The 25,640-nt window shown below is 36.9% G+C and overlaps 1 protein-coding gene across 5 annotated transcripts in view; it reads left to right on the plus strand.

The window, feature by feature from the left end:
- Positions 1 to 22,333, plus strand: part of ZFYVE16 (zinc finger FYVE-type containing 16) — a 59,661-nt gene extending 37,328 nt beyond the window's left edge. For all 5 annotated transcript variants that reach the window (XM_066381741.1, XM_066381743.1, XM_066381739.1 and 2 more), the window contains 10 exons: positions 467 to 622; positions 1,166 to 1,390; positions 9,448 to 9,530; positions 10,512 to 10,616; positions 11,315 to 11,462; positions 13,443 to 13,523; positions 14,735 to 14,897; positions 15,723 to 15,828; positions 16,691 to 16,858; positions 19,051 to 22,333. In XM_066381741.1, coding sequence (XP_066237838.1) covers positions 467 to 622; positions 1,166 to 1,390; positions 9,448 to 9,530; positions 10,512 to 10,616; positions 11,315 to 11,462; positions 13,443 to 13,523; positions 14,735 to 14,897; positions 15,723 to 15,828; positions 16,691 to 16,858; positions 19,051 to 19,212 — 1,397 coding nt within the window. In that variant the 3' untranslated portion in view covers positions 19,213 to 22,333. The remainder of the gene's footprint in view (positions 1 to 466; positions 623 to 1,165; positions 1,391 to 9,447; positions 9,531 to 10,511; positions 10,617 to 11,314; positions 11,463 to 13,442; positions 13,524 to 14,734; positions 14,898 to 15,722; positions 15,829 to 16,690; positions 16,859 to 19,050) is intronic.
- The last annotated feature ends 3,307 nt before the right edge of the window (positions 22,334 to 25,640 follow it).

Raw genomic sequence — 25,640 nt, forward strand, 5'->3', positions numbered from 1 at the left:
ATGATACAGATATAACTATACTTCATGTTGTGTCTAGATAAATTGAAATTTGGTAATTGAGATAAGCAAGAATCCTGAGATAAACAATAAAGACAGTTTAAAGTCAATGATTTGTGACTTAATTAAAATTAAGCAAGTAAATAATCTTCAGTAATAAATAATCCTCACTACTCAATAATGCATCTCTCAGCCTTTCATTCTCTTTGAAACTAACTTGGTTCTTACCCACTACATGTAGCATATTAGTGCATCTTTTATTTTAGTGTTATTTATTTACTCTATAAGATAATCTTTTATCTTTTCTCTTTTTTACATTAATCTTATACAATTCAGTTTAAAGCTTTTGTGAGGCACACTCTGGGAAAATAAGGAATTTGAAATTTGTACTTCATGCAAAGGATAATTATATTTACTTTTTTGGTTAATAGAAGTTGACATTTATAGTTGTATGCTTTTATCACTTAAGATTCCTCAGACAAATATTGGTACTTCTCAACCAATGGATTGCATGGCTTGGGACAGGCGGAAATTATTATTCTATTGTTATGTTTGCCAAATGAAGATACTATCCCTAAGGACATCTTCAGACTATTTATCTCCATATATAAGGATGCTCTAAAAGGTATAGCTTTTTATTTTGAACTGTTTAGACTAGGGGGTATATAAATTAATTAAAGGCATTTATGTTTTTGGCTATACTAAAGATACATTTTGTGAAGAGATTATTGATTTCTTACATCTTAACCATTTCAGTCTCTTTAAATCTGGTATTTTATGTAATTAGTGTCTTTACACAGATTTAAAACATTTTGGAAGTGAAATATATTATATTTATTTACCTTCTTAATTTTTTTATGTCTATATATTTTGCTTGCTGTTTGTATAAGATTGGGGGGACATTATAATTTTTCACTTTACCATGCAGTAAGGTGAAAATTTATAAAATAGCTTATGGTTAAAAGCCTTTTCAAATTTTTGTTCACAATTCCCTATCTCCAGGAATAACTGAGCTTGTACACACAAGGTATTTAATAGATGCTTCTTCAAGAGTGGAAATGAGGAAAATATTCTACTTTGCCTTTATTTAAGAAAGTTTGTATTGAGATATTCACACTCAAAATGCCTCATTAAAACAACTTTAAAATTTTTTTAATTTTATTCCCAGGAAAATACATAGAAAACTTGGACAATATTACCTTTACTGAAAGTTTTCTTGGTAGCAAAGACCATGGAGGATTCCTGTTTATTACACCTACTTTTCAGAAACTTGACGATCTCCCGTTACCAAATAATCCTTTTCTTTGTGGAATTCTTATCCAGAAGCTAGAGATACCCTGGGCAAAGGTTTTCCCTATGCGTTTAATGTTGAGATTGGGTGCAGAATATAAAGGTAAGTTTTAGAATAATAAGTTAAATTTCATAGGTTAAATTGACATAGGTAAAATAAGAATTTTGGGATGTCATTAAAATCAATTTTTTAATGGATTAATGGGACCACTTTTGTTTTGCTGTACTTTTCAAATTCTAAAACAGCCAGCCCTCTTTTACTACCAAATTAGTCTGAAAACCTTGGTATGTCATGAAGTTTCTAGATGTTCATAATTATTAAGTTACTTTAAAAATATATTTTTTAAGTTTCAGAACAAAACATACTGGGGGTTTTTTGGGTTTTTTTTTGGGGGGGGGTTTGTATTTTTCTGAAGCTGGAAACGGGGAGAGACAGTCAGACAGACTCCTGCATGCGCCCGACTGGGATCCACCCGGCACGCCCACCAGGGGCGATGCTCTGCCCACCAGGGGGCGATGCTCTGCCCCTCCGGGCGTCGCTCTGCCGCGACCAGAGCCACTCTAGTGCCTGGGGCAGAAGCCAAGGAGCTATCCCCAGCGCCCGGGCCATCTTTGCTCCAATGGAGCCTTGGCTGCGGGAGGGGAAGAGAGAGACAGAGAGGAAGGGGGGGGTGGAGAAGCAAATGGGCGCTTCTCCTATGTGCCCTGGCCGGGAATCGAACCCGGGCCCCCCACACGCCAGGCCGATGCTCTACCACTGAGCCAACCAGCCAGGGCCAACAAAACATACTGAACCTTGAAAATTGTTCATAAAAGCATGTACTGTAGGGAGTTCATTTTTTGTTGCCTACCTGTTAAGAAGGTAAATTATTGCTCCCCTCAGTTTGTGTACATTATAGAGCAAAACATAAGGGATTTTTGGGTTATCAGTGCTACTGCTTTCAGTTACTGACTGTAATCAAGAGTTGACTATTTTGGCCCTGGCCAGGTGGTTCAGTGGATAGACTGTTGTCCTAGTGCATGGAGGTTGTGGGTTCTACCCTCCAGACAGGGCACGTATGAGAAGCAACCAATAAATGCATGACTAAATGGAACAACTAGGTGGAACACTGAGTTGATGTTTCTCTCTTTCTCCCTCTCTCTCTCAAATCAATGGAGGAAAAAAGTGGACTATTTTTAGAGAAGGAAACAATTTAAAAATAGTGGTTGCCATTTTTATTAAGCTTGAGGTTGTTTTTACCTCTCTTTTTTTTTAATAAATTAAGTGAGAGGGTGAGAGGCTGGTGTCAGAGAGACAGACTCCTGCATGCGCCTCAACCGGGATCTACCCAGCAAGTCCCTTACCGAGTGATGCTCTGCCCATCTGGGGCCGCTGCTCTGTGGCTCAGAAACTGAGCTATTTCAGTGCCTGGGGTGAGGCCATAGAGCCATCCTCAGTGCCCAGAGCCAACTTGCTGGAACCATTTGAGCCATGGCTGTGGGAGTAGGGGGAGAGAGTGAGAGAGAAGGGAAGGGAGGTGGGGGATGGAGAAGCAGATGGTCACTTCTCCTGTGTGCCCTGACTAGGAATCGAACCCAGGACTTCCACATGCTGGGCCAACACTCTACCACTGAGCCAACTGGCCAGGGCCACCTTTTTTTTACTTTTATATTCCTGACATTTAGCTTTATCATCCAAAAGTGATATCGACTATATCATTTATGTATAATGTATGTATATGTGCATATTTGAGTGTGAGTTTGTGTGTATCTTTACAAGTTTACCCCTAATATAATTGGAGATTCTGAAGCTGTTCTGAAATAATGGTCCAGATTTATATATATTTATGGTTAGTTATATCTAAGTTGAAATTTTTTCCAATGTTAAACTTTTTGAGTTCCCATATTTTATCCTTTTCTTTTCAAGAAATAATTTATTTATTGCATGTGAAATACATCACATCTAATGAAGTTTTATACAATCGCTTCTAAATGAAATTGTGTACAATTGATCGTAATATAATTTAATAGATTTTTGTGAAGGAAAATTAAATGTAGGGTAATAAAGTCACCATTACTATTTCAAAATGGACAAATTTAGTGAAAGAGATATTTATTTAAATCCCTCTATTGGCAAGTTTTATTTTATTAAACTTACTTTTGGCGGAGGGTTATTATCACTTAGGATTAAATATGTGATATTAAATTGTGTAAAAAGTAACAAAATTTAACTTTTATCTCAGGTTTTATGCTGTGTGAACCAACGAGATTAAGAATTTTCATTTTGAGCCAAGCATCACATCTATTCAACCTAATATTTTGTCTCTGACATTAATATTTGAATGCTTTTTCATGGAAGGTTAGATTAGTATACTAGCTAATCTTAAGTAATTATGGAACATACAGTCTGTAAGTTTGGCCAGTTTTGGCCTGTATTACTTCTAGATGCTAAGTCTGGTTTTCATACACTGAAAGGAAAATCATAGAGCAACATGAGGAACTTCTCAAAAGATACACAGGGCTTGGAGATGTAAAGCTATGATAGCTGATAGTGTTGATGAAGGCAAACCAGCAGCTATAGATAGAAATTAGCTCGTTTCAGCTGTTTTCTGAGTTCTTTATGTTTTGCTGATTTTAGAGATTGTCATATTGCTGTTATTGGTTCGCATCCCTCTTTACACTTGAAGTGTGGGGTGGTGGGGTTTGTGATTGTTATAGTGATAATGTACATACAGAAAGGTAACAAAAGTTAGAGTCCCCATGAGTCTTATTATGTTGAACATTTGGTTGGAATATCATTATATGTTGAATTAGATGACTAATGAGATCTCTTTGTAACTCTGACAGGATGTGATTTTAAACCACAACCTTTTGAAAATAGTGTTTTAAATAAAATTACTTATATAAGGAACAATGATGCTCCCTCATTCATAAGAGGTGAAGTAAGATGTCAGCATTTACCTTAATTACTACATCATTTATCATTTTAATATCTTTTATTACTATCTTAGGGTTTTTTTTCCAGTCTATACCTTCTATCCTTCAAATAACTTAGTTATCCTTTAAAAAACTACTGATATGTTTATAATAGCAAACATGTGACTCACCCTGACTTAAATTTTTAAAATAGTTTTCTTAGCATTTTATAGAAGTATATTTGTATCACAGGTATTAGAGAAGGTTGTTTTGCCTGACCAGGCGATGGCGCAGTGGATAGAGCGTCAGACTGGGATGCGGAAGGACCCAGGTTCGAGACCCCGAGGTCGCCAGCTTGAGCGCGGGCTCATCTGGCTTGAGCAAAAAGCTCACCAGCTTGGACCCAAGGTTGCTGGTTCGAGCAAGGGGTTACTCAGTCTGCTGAAGGCCCACGGTCAAGGCACATATGAGAAAGCAATCAGTGATTGACTAAGGTGTCGAGAAGGTTGTTTGCCCATTACCTAAGCTGAAGGTTAAAAATAATATATCTGTTTTTTGTTTGTTTGTTTTTGTTTTTTACCTGACCTGTGGTGGTGCAGTGGATAAGGCATCAACCTGGAATGCTGAGGGTTGCCAATTTGAAACCCCAGGCTTGTCGAGTCAAGGTGCATATGAGAAGCAACTACATTGAGTTGATGCTTCCTGCTTCTTTTCCCACCTTTCTTTCCCTCTATTCTCTCTCTAAAATCTGTATAAATAAAAATGTAAATGTTTGTTTGTTCAAAATCTTAAATCTCCAAAAGTTCTTCACCAATTGCTTTGAAATTTTGATACAACGTTGCATTCGAATACACTTTTTTATATACCTACTATTATATAGATATAGATGTCACACCTGTGACAGGTAAAAACATGCTTTTTTTGAAAATCAGCACTATCTGTTGGATGTAAAAGCAGCACATGCTATACTAAATATTTTACGATTCCATTTCACTGTTTCTGATTTACGATCCATTTACGTGCAGCCAGACTTAAGGATGCACGGTTGCGAGCACGACGATTGTGTTCTGCAGCTTCAGATCTGCTTCGTTCTCAACAGAATGAACACGACACGCTGAGAGTGGCTGAAAGACATCAATGAGAAACAGCAGATCAGCGTCAAACACGACTCCGTGCTCAGCAATCACATGATTACAATTATAGTTTGAGCCGGCATGTTCTCATTGGCACTATGACTGAAGTGTGTCCTTATTGCAAGGCTCTGAAATTTAATGGAGAAACGAAAGGAATGTGTTGTGCCTCAACTTGGAGAACCACCAGAGCCATTAAAAACTTTGCTTGCTGGATACACCGCTGAATCAAAGCATTTCCTATCTAACATCAGGAAATAGAACTCATGCTTCCAAATGATGTCGTTCGGCGCAGAAATCCTAACAGCTCAATTCATGCCAACTTTCAAAGTGAAAGGACAAATTTATTATAAAGCCGGCTCCCCGCTTCCATTCACAGATGGTCAACATAAATTCCTACAAATGTATTTCATCAGTGATGGCAATGATAAATTGAATGCACACTGCAGAATTTCTACCGGCATAAAAAGATCCATCGTTTCCCAACTGCAAGAGCTTCTTCAAGAAGAAAACAATTTGGCCCTGGCCGGTTGGCTCAGCGGTAGAGCGTCGGCCTGGCGTGCGGGGGACCCAGGTTCAATTCCCGGTCAGGGCACACAGGAGAAGCGCCCATTTGCTTCTCCACCCCCCCCCCCCTCCTTCCTCTCTGTCTCTCTCTTCCCCTCCCGCAGCCAAGGCTCCATTGGAGCAAAAATGGCCTGGGCGCTGGGGATGGCTCCTTGGCCTCTGCCCCAGGCGCTAGAGTGGCTCTGGTCGTGGCAGAGCGACGCCCCGGAGGGGCAGAGCATCGCCCCCTGGTGGGCAGAGCGTCGCCCCTGGTGGGCGTGCCGGGTGGATCCCGGTCGGGCGCATGCAGGAGTCTGTCTGACTGTTTCTCCCCGTTTCCAGCTTCAGAAAAAAAAAAAAAAAAAAAAAAAAAAGAAGAAAACAATTTAGTGCGTTTGTTCAAAACAGCAATTGACATGATGCCATCTGATACACACAAGATTGTTATTGCTGACAAAACGGCTGCTGGAGAACATGTGCGAAGATTCAATGCTCCAACTATAGACGAAGTGGCAATTGTTATAGTCGGAAATCAATTCCAACCTAGAGAAATTGTTCTTCAGAGAAACAATCAATTGACAAAACTTGCAGAAACTCTTCGATGCTACGATACCCTGCAATATCCAATCATTTTTTGGGATGGTGCCGATGGATATCACTTCAGCGTTAAGATGGTAAATATGGCGAAGAAACAAATATGAAATGCAGCGCAATGAATAATTCATACCAATTAATGATTCGGGAAAATAAAGACAATCACATTTTGAAATGCCGTCAATTATTTCACCAATACATCATAGATATGTATGCAAAAATCGAAACAGAACATTTGATATTCATCCATTTGAATCAGGCCAAGCTTCGCTCTGAAGAATACGTTCATTTGCGAGATGCAGTTGTAAATGATAGTAATACAACTAACGTTGGAAGACTAATGATTTTGCCATCTTCATATACAGGCAGTCCATGTCGTATTCATGAGTATGCTCAAGATGCAATTTCGTATGTTCGTCACTATGGGCGTCCAGACCTATTCATTACATTCACATGCAATCCAGCTTGGGACGATACACAACAGCTTACTTCCTGGCCAATCGCCGGTGGATAGGCATGACATCACAGCACGTGTTTTCAGACAGAAGCTGAAATCGCTGATGGATTTCATGGTAAAACATGAAGTGTTTGGGTCTGTGCACTGTAAAAAATTAATGAGCAACGTCGTAGAAGCAACAATCTTGACAGGACTTTTCAAAGGTGAAGATGTCCTCATTCCTCGCATTCCTGTGATTCCAATGAATATGCCATTTCAGTTTAAGAGATTGCAATTCCCAGTTTGATTGGCATTTGCAATCACCACCAACAAAGTTCAGGGCCAATCTTTAGAATTGTGCACTTTAGATCTACACACAGATTGCTTCTCACATGGACAATGATATGTTGCGTGTTCTAGAGTCGGCAAACCAGACCATCTGTATATCTGCACAGACAATGGGACAACAAAAAATATTGTATAACCACAAGAAATTAAACATATTAGAAACTTGCGCTTTCTCTTTTTTTTCTTTTCCATTTTACCAGCCTGAGCCACAGCAACGCGTGGCCAGGTACAGCTAGTCAATAAAAATCTTTTCTTTTTTTTTTTTTTTGGTGACAGAGACAGAGAGGGACAGATAGAGACAGACAGACAGGAAGGGAGAGAGATGAGAAGCATCAATTTTTTGTTGCAACACCTTAGTTGTTCATTGATTGCTTTCTCATATGCCTTGACTGGGGGGCTACAGCAGACCGAGGGGCCCCCTGCTCAAGCCAGCTGGTGACCTTGGGGTTTTGAACCTGGCTCCTCCACATCCCAGTCTGACGGTCGATCTACTGCACCACTGCCTGGTCAGGCAATTTAAAAAAAAAGTGTATCTGCTTTTTAATCATCATAGAAATAGTCTTACCTTCCTTTTTTCACCTTCCTTTTCTTCCAGAGTTCCTGCTGCATTGCTAGCAAGGTATCTTTTTCTTTTTGGTGTGCAATATTTATCATGCCCTAAAGAAAGAAAAAAGTAGGTGACAGATGCCATGTGCCTTCTCCTTCTCTACATTGATTTCTCTGACTCTGCTCTTTTTTTCATGCTGACCTAAGAACTATAAGTTTACTATATAAATCTATAAATTAGCACAATTGAACATTAATTGTACATGCCTTTAAAATCTTTAATTCTTCATATTTCTCTTTAAATTATCAGAATTTTATGGGGGGTTCCAGCAAGTTATTGTAATTTTCCAACTGTCATAATTTTGTAAAAACATAGTGAAAAGATTAAATGCTTTGGAATCAGGCAAGCTTAGTTTCAGATGTTTTCACCAGTTTTTAACTTATCTACTTTTCCATTTATGAAGTAGGGATAGACATACTTGCCTTATCAGGTTGTTATAGGGTTTAAATAAGGTAAGTATTTAAAGCTCCCAGTTCCATGTAGCACTTTCTAGATATGCAGTATGGGTTAATGTCATTAATTTCCTCCCTCCCTTCCTTTCTTCCTGAAAGAGAGACAGACGGGAAGCAAAAGAAATGAGCAGCATCAATTCTTCATTGCGGCATCTTAGTTGTTCATTGATAGCTTCCTCATATGTGCCTTGACTGGGAGGGCTACAGCTGAGCCAGTGACCCCTTGCTCAAGCCAGCGACCTTGGGCTTCAAGCTCTCATGAGCATGAGTCATGTCTATGATCCCATGCTCAAGCCAGTGACCCTACGCTCAAGCCAGCGACTCCATGCTCAAGCTGGTGACCTCGGGATTTTGAGCCTGGGTCCTCTGCATCCCAGGCCAACCCTCTGTTCGCTGTGCCACTGCCTGGTCTAGCTCATTCTTTTTTTTTTTTTTTTTTTTGTATTTTTCTGAAGCTAGAAACGGGGAGAGACAGTCAGACAGACTCCCGCATGCGCCCGACCGGGATCCACCCGGCACGCCCACCAGGGGCAAAGCTCTGCCCACCAGGGGGCGATGCTCTGTCCCTCCGGGGCGTAGCTCTGTTGCGACCAGAGCCACTCTAGCGCCTGGGGTAGAGGCCAAGGAGCCATCCCCAGCGCCCGGGCCATCTTTGCTCCAATGGATCCTCGGCTGCGGGAGGGGAAGAGAGAGACAGAGAGGAAGGAGAGGGGGAGGGGTGGAGAAGCAGATGGGCGCGTCTCCTGTGTGCCCTGGCCAGGAATCGAACCCGGGACTTCTGCACGCCAGGCCGACGCTCTACCACTGAGCCAACTGGCCAGGGCTAGCTCATTCTTTTTTAAAATTTTTTCCATTGAGTTGAAAGAGAGAGATAGAGATGGGGAGAGGTTGGTCCACTTAGTTGTTCCATTTAATTGTGCACTCATTGGCTGCTTCTCATATGTGCCCTGACTGGGGATTGAACCTGTGACCTTGGTGCTCTGGGACAACTCTCTATCCATTGAACTATCCAGCCAGGGCCTCTCATTTTCCCCAGAGAAATGATTGGGGGGCTATTTATTTATACTCTTTGAAAAATAATAAAGGAAATACATTCAAGACTGTTTATTTTGTTTTGTTTGACAGTAACCAGTTTTTATTTCTTATGTATAGCATACCCTGCTCCTCTAACAAGTATCAGAGGTCGAAAACCTCTCTTTGGAGAGATAGGACATACTATTATGAACTTACTTGTTGTAAGTATTGAAATACTGTGTTCTTGTATTGTTACTTGAAAAATATATTTAGTAAATTTTACACACTTATGTTTTTCTATTTTAATTTGATATATTTGGTATAATGAAGGTTTACTTACAATAAAACCTAATACATTTAAACTAAATGGGCTGCTTTTAATGATTACATTTTAGAATATATCTCATTTATTTGTAATTATATGTACTTGATTCTAATTATCTTCCAATTCATCCTGCTGTAGTGCTTACACATTTAGGTAATGTGAGAGCTACACAGATGTTGAAGTTTTTGAAGATTTAGTAAAAAAAAAAAAAAGTGTTAGTAAAGCCAGTAAGTTTGGTGAGTCTGAGCAAAGTGTGGCCTAAGTTTCATTTGCTTTAGGAAGAATTAGAACAGATGAAATTTGAGGTTTCCTCCTACCCCTGATTTCTATAGTTTTGTGTTTACCTGTTACCACAGAAAAGTATTTCAGTGGACTTACTTTTATGTATAATATTCAGTTTGAAGATTTATTTGGGACAGAGACTTGACTTGGAATGGTAGATAGACAACACAATATACAGAGATGTGCTGTAGAACTGTGTACCTGAAACCTGTATCATTTTGATAACCAGTACCATCCATAAATTCAAAATAAATACATAAATAAATACATTAAAATAAAAATAAAATGCATTATCTGTGATGCTCAGTAAAGTCAAGTGCAAAAAATAAAACCTACTTGAAAGATTTTTAACTAAAAAGAGGAGATTAACCCCAATAACCAGAGAATTCTTCCTCAGTTTGATATTCTTTATTACTATTGTGGAATAGCTGGAAAGATTTGTTCGCTTTTTAAGTTGGTACTGCTGTTTAGATGGCATTTTCACAGTTATGTAACACAAGTCTTAAAATAATGGATATTCTTAAAGGATTAATGAATGGGTAAATGTGCATGTATAGTAGTTTAAGATTTATGGAAGTGTCATTATCTTTTGTAGGATCTTCGAAATTACCAGTATACCTTGCATAACGTAGACCAGCTATTGATTCACATGGAAATGGGGAAAAGCTGCATAAAAATACCTCGGAAAAAATACAATGATGTAAGTATAATTGCTGTATTTATTTATTTTTTATTATTTTCCAAGTGAGAGGAGGAGGGATAGATAGACTCCCATGTGCACCCCGACCAGGATCCACCCTGCATCCTCCATTTGGGGCCATTGCTCGCCTGTCTGGGGCCATGCTCGCAACCAAGCTATTTTTAGAGCCTAATGTGGAGGCTCCACAGAGCCATCCTCAGCACTGGGGACCAACATGCTTGAAGCAATCAAGCCATGGCTAAGGGTGGGGTGGAGAAGCAGATGGTTGCTCCTCCTGTGTGTCCTGACTGGGAATCAAACCTGGGACATCCTCATTCTGGGCCGATGCTCTACCACTGAGCCTACCAGCCAGGGCCGCTTTATTCAGATTTTGAAGATAATTATTGAACATTAGATTTCCTTAGAAGTGTGTCAGATTAAATTTGTTTCTTTTGAATCAGACTATCAAATGTATGTGGCAAGATATATTATTAGTTTCCTTAAGGCATTTGTTTAATCCTACTTTTTCATCTTTTTTTTGTTTTATATATTGATGTGATTTTATTGTAATACATTTGTTTTAGCACATTCTTGTGGAGTTGTCCAGGCCAAAGTTGATAATTATGAAGCTGGTCAGAAATGTGACTCTTTGAATTAGTGTAACTGATAAAGGCATAAAATGTTAAACATGTTTCTAGGTGAGTGTTGTGTTTTTCCAGGTAATGAAAGTAATAAATTCTTCTAATGATCACGTCATTAGCATTGGAGCTAGTTTTAGTACGGAAGCAGATTCTCATTTAGTCTGTATACAGAATGATGGAGTTTATCAAACACAGGCCAACAGTGCTACTGGCCACCCTAGAAAAGGTGAGTGTTGGTTCCTAGTATTGATCCATTAAACCATCTCAATAAATAGGATTCTTTTCAAAGGGGGAAAGTTTTTTACTTATTTGTTGAATTGATGGTGATAAAACAGCTTTAAATTTTTATCTACACAAATATTTTTAAATTGCTTCTAATTTGTTTTATTCTCTTGAGCTACATTCAGTTTAAAGATTTGTAACACTATATAGATATAGATATCTTCAGGCTTATTGTGTCCTATATAGTAGGAGTCTTTTTTCCCCTAGATATTTCTCTCTCAAATGAGTTTTGTCACCTTGTTTGCTCTTTGCTTCAACCTTCTTAAGGGAGCAGAGGGTAGATAAGAATGTAGAATAATTTATACAACTGTAAGTGGCTAGGGATATAAAAGTGATAAAGGTGTAAGGTAAATATCATGTCTGAGTGACATTACTCTCAGTTCTGGCTCAGTGGCCTCAGTGATAACTGTGATTAACAAACCCTTGCAGAAGAGGGTCTAACATATAGAGAGTTAAGAGGAAGTAAGTACTGTATTCTGTAAAGTTAATACATTATAAAATAACATATTTAAAATAGTCTTGACATCTGTCAGCTAATAAATTTTTTTCTTACCATAAAAGTAATATGTACTCATTTGTAGTAAGCTTGGAAAATATGTTTTTAAAAGTGGTAAATGAAAAGTGTCACTATATGGCCATTCTTGAGATTTTTACTGTATTTCCTTTTTATATTAATATATATGTTAAGTAGATTATTTTGTACTGGATATTTACACTTTTGTATTGTTCTTTTATCATTTAACGTCACTGATATTTTTTATATTAACACTTAACAACTATTGAATATTTTTGGAATAAGTATATATTTATAAGTTGAAGAACTATAAATATTTATTGTAAAAAGTCTCTTTTTCTCCCTTGACCCTCAGGGTGTCCTCTTCCCCTCCCCATAGACAACCAAACCATTGTTAGCAGTTTCTTGTATATCATTTCTGAGACATTTTTGCTTGTATGTATATTAAAACATACACACACACACCCCTCTTCCACTTTTTTAAACAAGTCATAACTTTGTTCCATACTGCACCTTGCTTTTCCTTTTGTTAGCTCACTTTGGATGTGATTCTCTGTTAGTATATAAGGAATTCTCATGTTCCACATAGCTTTCCACTTTATACATGTACATCACTTAATTGTCCCTTATTGATGGAGATAACTTTTACAATCCTTGACTATTTATAAAACTATACTGTTGGTGATGGAAGGTGGTGAATACACAATACAATATGCAGATAGTATATTATAGAATTGTTCACCTGAAACCTATATCATTTTATTAACCAATATCACCCCAATAGATTTTGAAAAAATAAAATAAATAAATAAAAATAGACTGTGATTAACCTTGTATACATGCCATTAAGTCCTAAAAATGGAATTGGTACATCGAAGGATACATATATTTATAGTTTTAATAATTATCAGGTTGTTCACCCAGAGATTGTTCTGATTTATGCTCTCACCCCCCTCACACACAGATACAAACATTTTAAATAGTACAATAGACCATCAATTATTAGATACAAACATTGAATTAACTTTATGCAGTATTTGTCTTAATTTAATTTTGTTTTTTTATTAGCTTTCTAATGTAAGTGATGTGGGCATGGCATTTATCAGGTACTTAAAATGTGCTATGCTCCACATTACATGTTTAACAAATATCGTATAACATAAAATAGAATAGGTTAAGCCTGACCTGTGGTGGCACAGTGGGATAAAGCATCGACCTGGAATGCTGAGGTTGCCGGTTAGAAACCTTGGGCTTGCCCAGTCAAGGCACATATGGGAGTTGATGCTTCCTGCTCCTCCCCTTTCTCTCTCTCTCTCTCTCCCCCCCCCTAAAAATCAATAAATTTTTAAAAAATAAATAAATAAAAAATAGAATAGGTTAAAACATAATTGTAGTATTGTTTTTTACCAGTGACAGGTGCAAGTTTTGTAGTATTCAACGGAGCTTTGAAAACATCTTCAGGATTTCTTGCTAAGTCCAGCATAGTTGAAGGTAGGAGTTTCATCTTTAAATTGTTTTAATGTAAAGATGTTTTCCATTTTATTTTTTGAGACTGTATTTGATACTTATATAAAAGAATATATGTAAATTATAAGGCATAGTACCACAAACTTCTGTGAAATCATGATGCAGTCCAAGAACTAGAACATGACCAATATTTGGGTCTATTTATACCTTCTTCCTTCTCCCTCCAAAAGTTAACTACTGGATTGAATACTGTTTATCATTCTCTTGCTTAATATTTTTTACATTGTATAAACATATGCCTAAACAATGTTTATTTATGCTTATTTGGGAGAGTTATAAAGATGTCATTCTTCACATTATTGTCATGTCTCTAAAATTTATGCATGTTGTTGCCAGCAATTATAGCTTATATATTTCAGTACTATTAAATATTTTATTTTATAATATTTATTTATTATCTTTTAATTGTGAACATCTGAGTTGGTTCTTTTTTATGCTATTGTGAACAGTGTTGCTAATGGCATTCCTATTGGTGTGTGTCGATATTGCACACGTCTATGAGTTTGTCTAGAGCTGTGGTTTTCAACCTTTTTATCCTTGGAGATCAGTGAAAATAGGAGAATTATTTCGGGGACTGCTAAGGCATGAATCATCCTGAGCATAAGGGAATTTGACAAAGATAATTGGGTCTGTAATCTTCATAATCAAGATGATTAACTCTTGCGGATTGGCATGGGCCCACAGACTGGTGGTTGAAAAATATTGCAGACAGTTATTTCTGGCTTCTTAAGCTAGTATGGCCATTGCAGGCTTAATGGATCACCATGTAGGAATTGTGCCAAGAAGAGAACCTAAGCAATTGTGGGCTCACTTGCTGAGTTTTTCTCTAAGGATCATGGTATTGCATTTCCTACTGTCCACAACCTAAAACATTTCCCTCATACATTTTGTCTAGTTTTATGGTTGGTTGTTATGGAAGAGCTAGTTTGGTGTCATAGCCAGAAGTGGAAATATTTTTAATCACCTCCTAATTTTTTTTTTACCATTAATAAAGAATTCTTAACTTTGTGAAATAGTTTTCTTATTTCCTAATAGAAAACAACCATTAAGATAACAGATGATTTGAAACATATCTTGCACAGAACAAAATACTGCATTTTGATACAAATTTTATGGATTAGACATATAAATTAATATTTAGTAAAATAAATGTGCAATATAACTCTCGTTTTTAGATGGCTTAATGGTACAAATAACTGCAGAGACCATGGATGGCTTGCGGCTAGCTCTACGAGAACAGAAGGATTTTAAAATTGCATGTGGGAAAGTTGATGCTGTAGACCTGAGAGAATATGTGGATATCTGCTGGGTAGATTCTGAAGAAAAAAGAAACAAAAAGTAGGACCTTTTGTTACTGAAATATTATTGATTTGATTGAAGGGGAAAGGATAAAAACATCTGGCTTAAAAATATATATTTTATGAAAAAATATAGAATTATACCATAAATTTCAATGCTTATACTTCAGTTGATGAATGCACTCTGTTTTTTCAGCTATGTGCCTACATAGCCTCATGTGTGTTTTCTCAGCCAGGATGAATGGTGGTCAATTGGGAGGGGGCCAATGACCAAATGTCCATTGTGTAGCGTTGTGGGCTTGATGCCAGGGCTGAGAAAAGCAAGACACATTCTTTGTGATGTGTCTATTTTTGTAAGTAAAGAATTCCCTCTGGGTGTTTATTCTGTTTTATATTGATTCACTGTAAATCCAAACAACTGAATTTAATAACATACTTTAGAAGCCTTACAGAATATTACTATGGTCATTCCTTCCTCTTTTCTAAAAGTTACCCATTTTCTTTTCTATTTTTGAGAGTGGCTGAGGGGTCTGGAGCAAAGAAGAAAGAATCCTAATGCTGATGCTGAAGGATTCTAAAATACAATTTTTGAAATTCACGTGACAGCTTTTCTGTTAGGAAACTAAGGTATTTTAAGCTTCAGGTCTAAATTGGACATATGAAAAAGTACATTTAATTTGCTGCACAATCAAGAAATCTTGGTAAATGAATACAAACTACAGTTTTAATTATTTGTTCATAACAAAAACTTAATGCCATTTCAAATTTATAACTTTCATAATTTTTCTCCTTATTCCATAATAATTCATTTCATACGAAGCACTTTAGTAGTAATAATTCTGTTGTATTATATTTTATTCTGTAGTGTTATCAGTTCTGTGGATGGAATATCATTACAAGGATTTCCAAGTGAAAAAATAAAACTGGAAACCGATTTTGAAACTGATGAGAAGATTGTAAAGTGTACAGAGGTAAACGAGAATGGAGATTCCCTCCCCTTTACATGCTGTGTTTGGATAGGGTATTTGTTGTTGTTGTTGTTTTAATTGGGAGATTTTGCAGTACTCAACTTTTGAATGTTTAAGTATAGCTTATTACACCTTTTTCATTACAAATTGAGACACATACTTCTTACCAGACTTCCTTTTATAACACCAGATTTAGATTTCTGTAGTAGTATTTCAGGCTCACAGTTAAGTTTTGGCAGCATTGTCATATTTTATATAAATGTGTTGTGACTATATTTTCATTTTCATCTTATTTTACAGAAATTAAAATGTTGATATCAATTTTAATCGCATGTTCAAGTTATTTTAAAACAAATTTTTTTAAGAAGGGATATGAAACTTTAGATTCCTAAACTCTTAGCGTACCTCCGAATTTGCCCTCACTCTGCCTCCCAGGTCAGGAAGTCAGTGTTACTCATTGCATATGTGTTCTTTTTCTTTGTGACTTTATGTGTGCACAAGGTAGAAGCTATAGAGAGCATAGAAATTATAGGACATTATTTCTTTGTTTGATCTTAACTTTTTAAGATGTCCTTATAGGATGGTGAGTTTATAGTAGACTCATTAGTATCTTTCTCTAAATTGAATTAAGAAGGCTTTCATTGCTAAAGGCAAAAATAGCTAAGTCATTCCCAAATTCCACAACTTGCGGTTTTTTGGTAAGGGGTGTGTGTGTGTGTGTGTGTGTAATGCTCACATATATATTGTTCTTAAGTTAGTAAATTTCATGGCACTAACAATGGAATTTTATTTAAAGAGTTGAATTGAAAGTAGCAGTTGTTGCATTTTTAAATCATGACTTGTTTCCTAATTAAATACATTTCAGGTGTTCTACTTCCTAAAGGACCAGGATTTATCTACTTCACCAACTCGTTACCAGTTTGCAAAAGAAATAGCCATGGCTTGCAGTGCTGCACTATGCCCTCACCTGAAAACTCTGAAGAGTAATGGCATGAATAAAATTGGCCTCAGAGTTTCCATTGACACTGATATGGTGAGGCATGATTTTGTGATGTATTGTTGAAATCAGTGTACCATATATTAAAATAATCAAAAGGTTTTCCTTTAACCTTTTATTTTGGGATAAATGAAAATAACAAAATTTGTTGAACACCAATGTGTACACACATTTCATGTCCATTATCTCCTTTTCTGTCCACTGTGGGTCAGCAAACTTTCTTTTTTTATTTATTCAATGAGAGGAGAAGAGGCAGAGAAAGACTCCCGCATGCACCAGATGAGGATCTACCCGGAAAACCCACTAGAGGGCAGTGCTCTGCCCATCTGGGGCACCACTCCATTGTTCAGCAACCAAGGTCTTTCTAGTGCCTGAGGCAGAGGCCATGGAGCCATCTATCTCGCTCCAATCAAGCCATGGATACAGGAAGGGGGAAGAGGGGGGGGGCAAGAGGGAAAGAGGTGGAGAAGCAAATGGGTGCTGCTCTTTTGTGCCTTGAACGGGAATCAAACCCAGGACATCCACACACCAGGTCAACACTCTACCACTGAGCTGACTGGCCAGGGCCCAGATTTTCTTTTGTAAAAGGCTAGACTGTAAATATTTTAGGCATTGTGGGCTGATTGATTTCTTCTACAGTTACTCTTACATTATACTGCAAAAGCAGCTGTAGACAGTGTGTAAACTAACAAGCTCTGCTGTGTTCCCATGAAACTTTGTTTGCAAAATACAGTGGGCAAGACTGGCCCTCAGGCCATAGTTTGCTGACCCCCTTCTCTACAACAATCTTCCTGATACGCAGATTTTAAAATTTATTATTCTGAATAGATTCTGTATTCACATGGTTTAAAATTACTCTAAAAATGTATATGCATAACAGTATAAATTCATTGACCATTTCCAGAGAACAGCATTTTCACACTGTAGTTGATGTGATTGGCCCCTCAATCCTGCTACAATGTAAATGATGCCCAGTAGAACTGGGTAAGGTAAAGATAGACTAGGAAAGATCTCTTTCCTGCCCTTAACTCCAAACTCACTAGTCCACCTCCAGACTCCCTCTTTTTCCTTCCTTGTGAGGCAGTCAACTGTTAGCCATTTCTATGCATCATTTTTATTTTATGCATGTACAAGCAAATAAGTGTGTGTTCTTTTATTTCCCTCTTTACCCTTTTAATTTTTTAACCTTGCTTCTTTAACTTAAAATACCTTAGAGGTATTTCATGGTACTGCATATTCTTTATAAGTTGCATAGTATTATATAAATGTACTGCAACTTATTTAACTACTTCTTATGCATATTTGTTATGTACTGCTTGGCATTTAGGTTATCCACAATATTTGCCTTTGCATATAAGTGTGAGTATATCAGAAACATTTCTAGAAGTAGAATTGTCAGGTCCAAGTATGTACTCAGTAGATATTATCTTACTGTCTCACGTCAACTTATATTTCTGCTACAATTTGGGAGAGCTTTCTTTCCCCCCCCCCCCACATCCTTATCAAAGCAGCATGTAATCAAACTTTTGAACTTTAAAATTTGATAGATAAAAAAATGGTACAGCAGTATTATTTTAATGTTTGTTTCCAACATTCAGTATAATAGGTTTCAAAGCAGTTTCTTCATTTAGAACAGTTGATCTAAACATGAACAAGTTCATATGCTGAAGGTTTGCTTTTCTTCAGTCAGATGTGCTATACTTATAGTTCTTATTGGAAAAAATTTATATTTTCATTTCACTGTTTAAAGATCCTTTTTTGTGGAAATATCTGATAATTGTTATCTGAATAGCACTGTTAATATTTCTTAGTCAAACTGAAATGCAATTTTCATTAGCAACATTAAATTCAGGTATTAAATATTATGCACCAGCAAATCCAAAATATTTTAAAATATATTATTATTTTTAATACCATTGGGATTTTATTTAACCATGTTGGTAATCATTCAAAAGACTAAGGCCTTCCAATGTGTTTATATTGTACATTCATTGAGAAGACTAAAGTATGAATTAGTGGAAGTTTTTTTATTTTAATGATATCTGTGGGAGGGACAGTTATAACTTATGTAGTAGATGGATAAAAGAAATAGCATATTTTATAAAGAAAATGTCAATTTTTTTAACATGCTTAAACTGGATGATATTTTTAGTATAATCATTTTATATTCATCTGCTGAGCTAAACAAAATTACTCCCTAGGGTTGACTTAAGATTTTTTTTTTTCAGGTTGAATTTCAGGCAGGATCTGAAGGCCGACTTCTTCCTCAGCATTATCTAAATGATCTTGATAGTGCTCTAATCCCTGTGATCCATGGTGGAACCTCCAACTCGACTAGTTTACCATTAGAAATAGAATTAGTATTTTTCATTATAGAAAATCTTTCTTAGTGAAAAGATGTTAGTGAATCATATTATATATTGCAAACTGATTTATTAAAACTAACTCCAGCACTAAACCTGAAATGCGACAAACACTAGAAGTAAATATGTTTGATGTTTGAAACACACCACAATTGAAATCTGAAATTATGAGATCTAGTTTTTGAAGCTTTACACTTAATAAAAATACTAAAAAGACAAGGATTACTTCTGTTTTAAGAAATTTGTAGCATTTACTGTGTTATTTAAATGCTATGCCAAAGTATCTGCACTTAGGTAATAACTCTTTCTGCCAAGGTCGATTTTAATGAAGGCTCTTTTCCCATGTAACCTTATATAAGGGAAATACCTGTCTTCTGTATATGCCAGTTAGATTACTGGTTTCTAAAGTCTGTTAATGTATTTCAATGGCACAGGTCAGTTTCATAGTAGACTTAATATTATAATTCTTTGAATAAGGCTGATAACTTATTTGTATAATTGGAGTGGAGACCTACCTCCATGACTAGATAAACTGATTGTTTGGATTAAAATCAGAATTTTGCCTTTTTTCTTCTCAAATTATTACATACATCTGTTTTTTCTTGATTAAATGGGTATTCTTGAAATAACTGTCGGTGCTTCAGGATATTATTGTGCTTCTATATTTAAGTATATTGTTTTTATAGTGAGAACATGTGATTCAGCAGTGTTTTATAAATCTTTAATAATTTATAAATAGGTAATATTTTTGTATTGCAGTATATTGTTTTCCCTCCTCTCTTTCCAAAGCATACCGCTGTAATCGCCCACATGACCTTTGAAGTAGTCATTATGTAGCAATAAATGAAACCTGGACAGGTTTTTATTTTATTTATTTTTTTAACTTTGTTAAACCTTAGAAGTTTCTCGGCAAGTCTCCATATTTTTATTGACACCCATGTATTAATTATAAATTTTAATGAACTAATTACTTTTGCATATTTTAAATCCTTTAATGGCAGTTATTTTTTATAACAGAATATTAACATAAGTTAAATTCTATGTATTTAAAACTATTAGAGAGCTTTTCTCTTTAAACAGAAAAATAAGAAAAGTATGTTGCAATAAAAAAGTAATGATTATATTTTAGTCCTGTCATTTAAGTTATATAAAATATAATCATAGTTTCATGCTTTTTTATTCTTTTGTGGAATACACGTTTTTGTATCAAAAACGGTTGTATGTCTCAAGAAAAAGAAATTACACTAAATAGCCCTGGGTTTTTGTTTGTTTCAAGTTTGTTTTTGCAACAGAGACAGAGTCAGATAGGGTCAGACAGACAGGAAGAGAGAGAGAGATGAGAAGTATCAATTCTTGGTTGCAGCTCCTTAGTCTCCTTAATTGTTCCTTGATTGCTTTCTCATAGGTTCCTCGACAGGTGGGGGAGGGCTACAGCAGACTGAGTGACCCCTTGCTCGAGCCAGTGGCCTTGGGCTCAAGCTAGTGACCTCAGGGTCTCAAACCTGGATCCTCTGCGTCCCAGTCCGACGCTCTGTCCACTGCGCCACTGCCTGGTCAGGCAAAATAGCCCTGTTTTAAGAAAATATTTGGGCCCTGGCCGGTTGGCTCAGTGGTAGAGCGTCGGCCTGGCGTGTGGGAGTCCTGGGTTCGATTCCCTGCCAGGGCACACAGGAGAAGCACCCATCTGCTTCTCCACCCCTCCCCCTCTCCTTCCTCTCTGTTTCTCTCTTACCCTCCCGCAGCTGAGGCTCCATTGGAGCAAAGTTTGCCCAGGCGCTGAGGATGGCTCTGTGGCCTCTGCCTCAGGCGCTAGAATGGCTCTGATTGCGGCAGAGCATCGCCCCCTGGTGGGCGTGCCGGGTGGATCCCGGTCGGGCGCATGCGGGAGTCTGTCTGACTGCCTCCCCGTTTCCAACTTCAGAAAAATACAAAAAAAAAAATAATAATAAAATATTTGGGAAGCATCTCAATTTGAAGACCAGGTTAGGGTTATAATTCAGGAACTGAGAGGGTCTCAGGCTAGGAGAGACTAAGAATTATAATCAAATTTGTGACCGGTTCCTACTAAATCCAATCTATAGTACTAGCCAAAGACACAGTAAGGAGAAGAATATCAGTCACCTGGAAGTAGCTACATCATAAACAATGTAGGATGTTACAGATATTAAAATGGTAACATGTAATAACTTGTGAAATTTATTGAGATGGCATAAAGTAAAAACAATTACATTTCAATTTCAATTTATCTTTCCCTTAGGTAGTGTGTGTTCCTTTTGCAATATAAGTAATTGCATGAATGCTGAACTTTTAAAATACCCAAATGGTGGAGGTCTTTTCCCATGATGGGGATAGCTTTGGATCTGTTTTCATAAAATCTCAACATTTCATAAAAATTGGAATTATGTGCCTTTAAAGGCACCTTTTAAAGTATTCTTTGTAGCTGTATGTTTCCAAATGCATTTGCTACATATTTGGTCATGTTCCCATTGGTACTTAATTTGAAATTTTAATTTTTTTTAAAGGTGAAAAAAGTAGAATGGTTCTTTGTACTCAGTCTGCAATGATCTGTTTTTGGTCTTATGCCTTTTAATAGTACTCTCTTTCTCTGAGTTTTGAAATATGAAGTGATATCTACCATTGTTTTATGCAGTCATCCAACAAACTGACTATTCACTTGGTATATGCAGAGCACTTTATTAGCCTTCACTGGTCAAAAGATGAATAAAGTACTTCTTTCCCTCTTGAAGCTGAATGTGTGAAGCAGATCATGAACAAAGTAAAGGTAATTGTTGTAATAGAAATACAGATCTAGACTAGGTGATTGGAAAACAACCCAGGAAGATAACTACACCAATAATGAGAAGGCAACCTGAGTACCTGTTAGATAGCGGGCACTAAACTTGTTTAGGCAAGAGTTGAAAATCAAAAAAGTAGGTAATATGTAAAAAGACTGAACTTTCCATTTAAGGCAACTTGAGTCTTTTGTGTTGTGTGAATATCTTGTCTTATGATTTAATTATTATAAAAGTAGTAGCCTGACACGGTGTCTCAATTGCCTAAGTTTGTAACAGCCTGGATTTAGATACTTGGATTTTGTAAGTAAGTAACAGAACTTTTCAAGCAAAACTCTGATAACTTGACTCATATTTTAAAAGAAAATATAGCTTGAGTGGCCTTCCAAAAGAGGAGAACCACTGTCCTGCCACAGCCTGCCTTCTAGAAACATGTACGTTTCTTTGTAACAGTTGAACAAGGTTAATACGGACTCAAATTTAAAAACAAACAAACAAAAAAAATCTTAAATAAACCTGAAACCTCCAAACATGCTAAGTTTTCATTTTCTTTGTGATTATAAAAAAGTTCCATATATGTATGTGATTAAAATATCAGAAAAAAAGATTAAAAACTTATCAATGTAACTTTTGCCTCCCACCTTGATACGTCTACCTTGTTCTTCCTACTCTGCATACTTAACAAGTAATCATTTTTATTAGTTTCTTCATCTTCCCAAGGTTTAGGTGTAGCAGCAAATACACACACACAAAATGCACATATTTTCTCCCTTCTCTGTATCATATGGATGTAGCATGCTTTTTATACTGAAGAACACAATGTCATTTACACCTCAATTACTTTGAGTTATGTGGTTTATATTTAGAATTTTAAAGATTTCATTATTCTTCACTTTTACTGATTGATAAAAGTATCTTATTGCAGAAAGGCAAGAAGAAAAGCTATTATTGGAATTATGACTATATTTCAGTAGGAGGAATATTTTTCTCAGCAAAATTTTTATTACTAAAACACTTGCAAGGTTATTTTTATTTGAGCTGTATGTAAAATCTTTGTTGTTTTTCTACCAGACACTAAGCCTCACCATCTAAATTTATCTTTTACCATTTAATTGATATTTTTTTAACATCAGGTAATTAGTAGTTTTAAGTCTTTGCATTCTATGTTTTGGATTTAGCATGGAATGGTACATAATTTAATATTTGAACCTTTTTGGGAAATATTTTCTGGATTTACATTGGTGAACTATATTTTCATGCTTTTTACAAATGAAGAAACAGATCCAATTCAGGTGCTTTATTATGAACCTCTGAATATGATATTTTTTTCTTTCTTTTGGTAAAATAAGGCGTTTAAAAGCCTCCAAGATAGCTCACAGTGGTCCCTACCTCCTAGTATTCACACCCTGTGTAGTCCCCTCCCACATTGTACCAACTTGGGTCTTTTTTTTTTTTTTCTCTATTTTTGCAAAGCCAGAAGCTGAAGCCAGAAGTGGGGAGGCAGTCAGACAGACTCCTGCATGAGCCCGACCGGGATCCACCCAGCATGCCCACCAGGGGGCGATGCTCGGCCTCTGAGGCATTACTCCGCTGCAATCGGAGCCATTCTAGTGCCCAGGGCCAACTTTGCTCCAGTGGAGCCTTGGCAGCGGGAGGGGAAGAGAGAGGAAGGAGAGAGGGAAGGGTGGAGAAGCAGATGAGTGCTTCTATGTGCCCTGACCGAGAATCAAACCCAGGACTTCCACACGCTGGGCCCATGCTCTACCACTGAACCAACTGGCCAGGGCTCATTGTTGGTCTTTACGATCAATGGAATATGGCAGAGGAATGGGATGACATTTTCAAGATTGTTATAAAAGACTGGTTTCCATCTTTGCTGCATTTCTCCCTACTCTTCTTTCCCAAATACCCCTCCCTCCCTGTCTGTCTGTCTCTTATCCTCTCTTTCTACTGGATCACTCACTCTTGGGGAAGCCATTTTCCAGGTGTGGGCAACCCCGTTGAGAGGCCCACTTCATGAGAAACTGAAGTCTTCTGACAACAGCCACATGAGTGTAAGTGGATCCTCCAACCCCAGCCAAGCCATCAAATTGCAGCCCCAGCCAAAAGTTTGCAACCTCAAGGGAACCATTCAACTAAGCCACTCTCAGATTCCTGAATCTCAGCAACTGAGATACTAAACATTTGTTGTTTTAAACTGCTAAGTTTTCTAGTGCTTTATGATACGCAGCAACAAATACAAGATAATAAATACAGGATAACTACATCTTTGAGCAGCTATAAGTAAAACTTGCTAAAAATGATTAAGTACTCTGACAATTAGAATATTTTTTATCAACACTTATGAATTCCATGCCACAAGTAGTATGTGCTAAGTGCAGGGAATACCCAGAGAAAAAGTATGGCCATGTAGGAAAAAGATACAATTATGTAAAACTTCCTGTTTCTGGAAATTACATACGTACATTTAGATCCATGCTCCTGTTGAAACAACTAAAGCTGATTAAGATACAAAAAATCATCTTAAAACAAAATTTTAAGGCTAGAAGGGATTTCCAGCCTAAAAGTAAAAAGAAGTTAAGTGAATATGGAGCCCTATTGTGGCAACTTAGAGTAAGGGGAACAGATACCAAAGTTGAAGCCCCACTCAAGGTGGTAAAATCTTAACGAACTGTGAATCTAACAAATTTTCCCCCAATAGGCTGAGACCTCTGCCAAAGGGTTTCAATCTTTGGATTGGATGTACCAGAAGTATAAATTATATAACGTTATAACCAAGTTTGCAATTGCCTACATCACACAAAAAATCTTTAGCATTTAACTTGCTTTTAAGGTGGCCTCACACGTGATGTCGCCTGGTGCCAAGAGGAATACAAATTAAATCATAGCAAAGTAATTTCATTGTAGGCCTTAAACTAATTTTAAAACATAACATCTAACACAGTAAAAAGAAGAAAAAACAAAATCCCAGCATCTATGGAAACGACTCCAGTATAGAATTAGTAGAAACAATGAAAATGAACTCATAGACTTAGGCATTAGATTTATGTCTTCTGTCTTTAAAGAAATAAAATCAAGTTAGCAGGTACCTGTAGAAAATGGGAAACTGTAAAGTGATAGAGCTAATCTGAGAAAGAACGAAATACAAATGTTGCAAGACCACATAAAAACAACTTTAAAACACAAAACAGGAGACATAAGATATTAGTGCAAAGTCCTAACACACTTGACTGCAAAAGGAGAGGGGAGAATAGGACAGAGCAAATGTTTTTAGATACAGACTTTTCAACACTGATGAAAGATTGGTGACTCCACAGACTCAAGATGCCAGACAATCCCAAACAATAAATAGGAATCTACACATAGACACCTAACAGGAAAACAAGAACTGCCAGTTGGCACAGAAGCCCATGAACAGTTTGCTCTCTAGTTAGGGGACCAGGAAGGGGGTGGCAGCTATCAGACCCCTTTGGAATTTACTTGCCTTCTTCAAGGAGCTACAGAGTAGCAGCAGCACCCCTCCCTCCCCACTATATGTAAACCCTGTGGAGCAGTGTGGATATCGTTTGAGGTGGAGCTTTGTGGACTTACTCTGTTCTACATCAAATTAGAAACAGCAAAAAAGGCAGAAAGTCTCCACTGGTGCAATGGTGTTTTGGTTAG

This window comes from Saccopteryx leptura, chromosome 4 (assembly GCF_036850995.1).
Source record: "Saccopteryx leptura isolate mSacLep1 chromosome 4, mSacLep1_pri_phased_curated, whole genome shotgun sequence".
NCBI classification, from domain to species: Eukaryota; Metazoa; Chordata; class Mammalia; order Chiroptera; family Emballonuridae; genus Saccopteryx; species Saccopteryx leptura.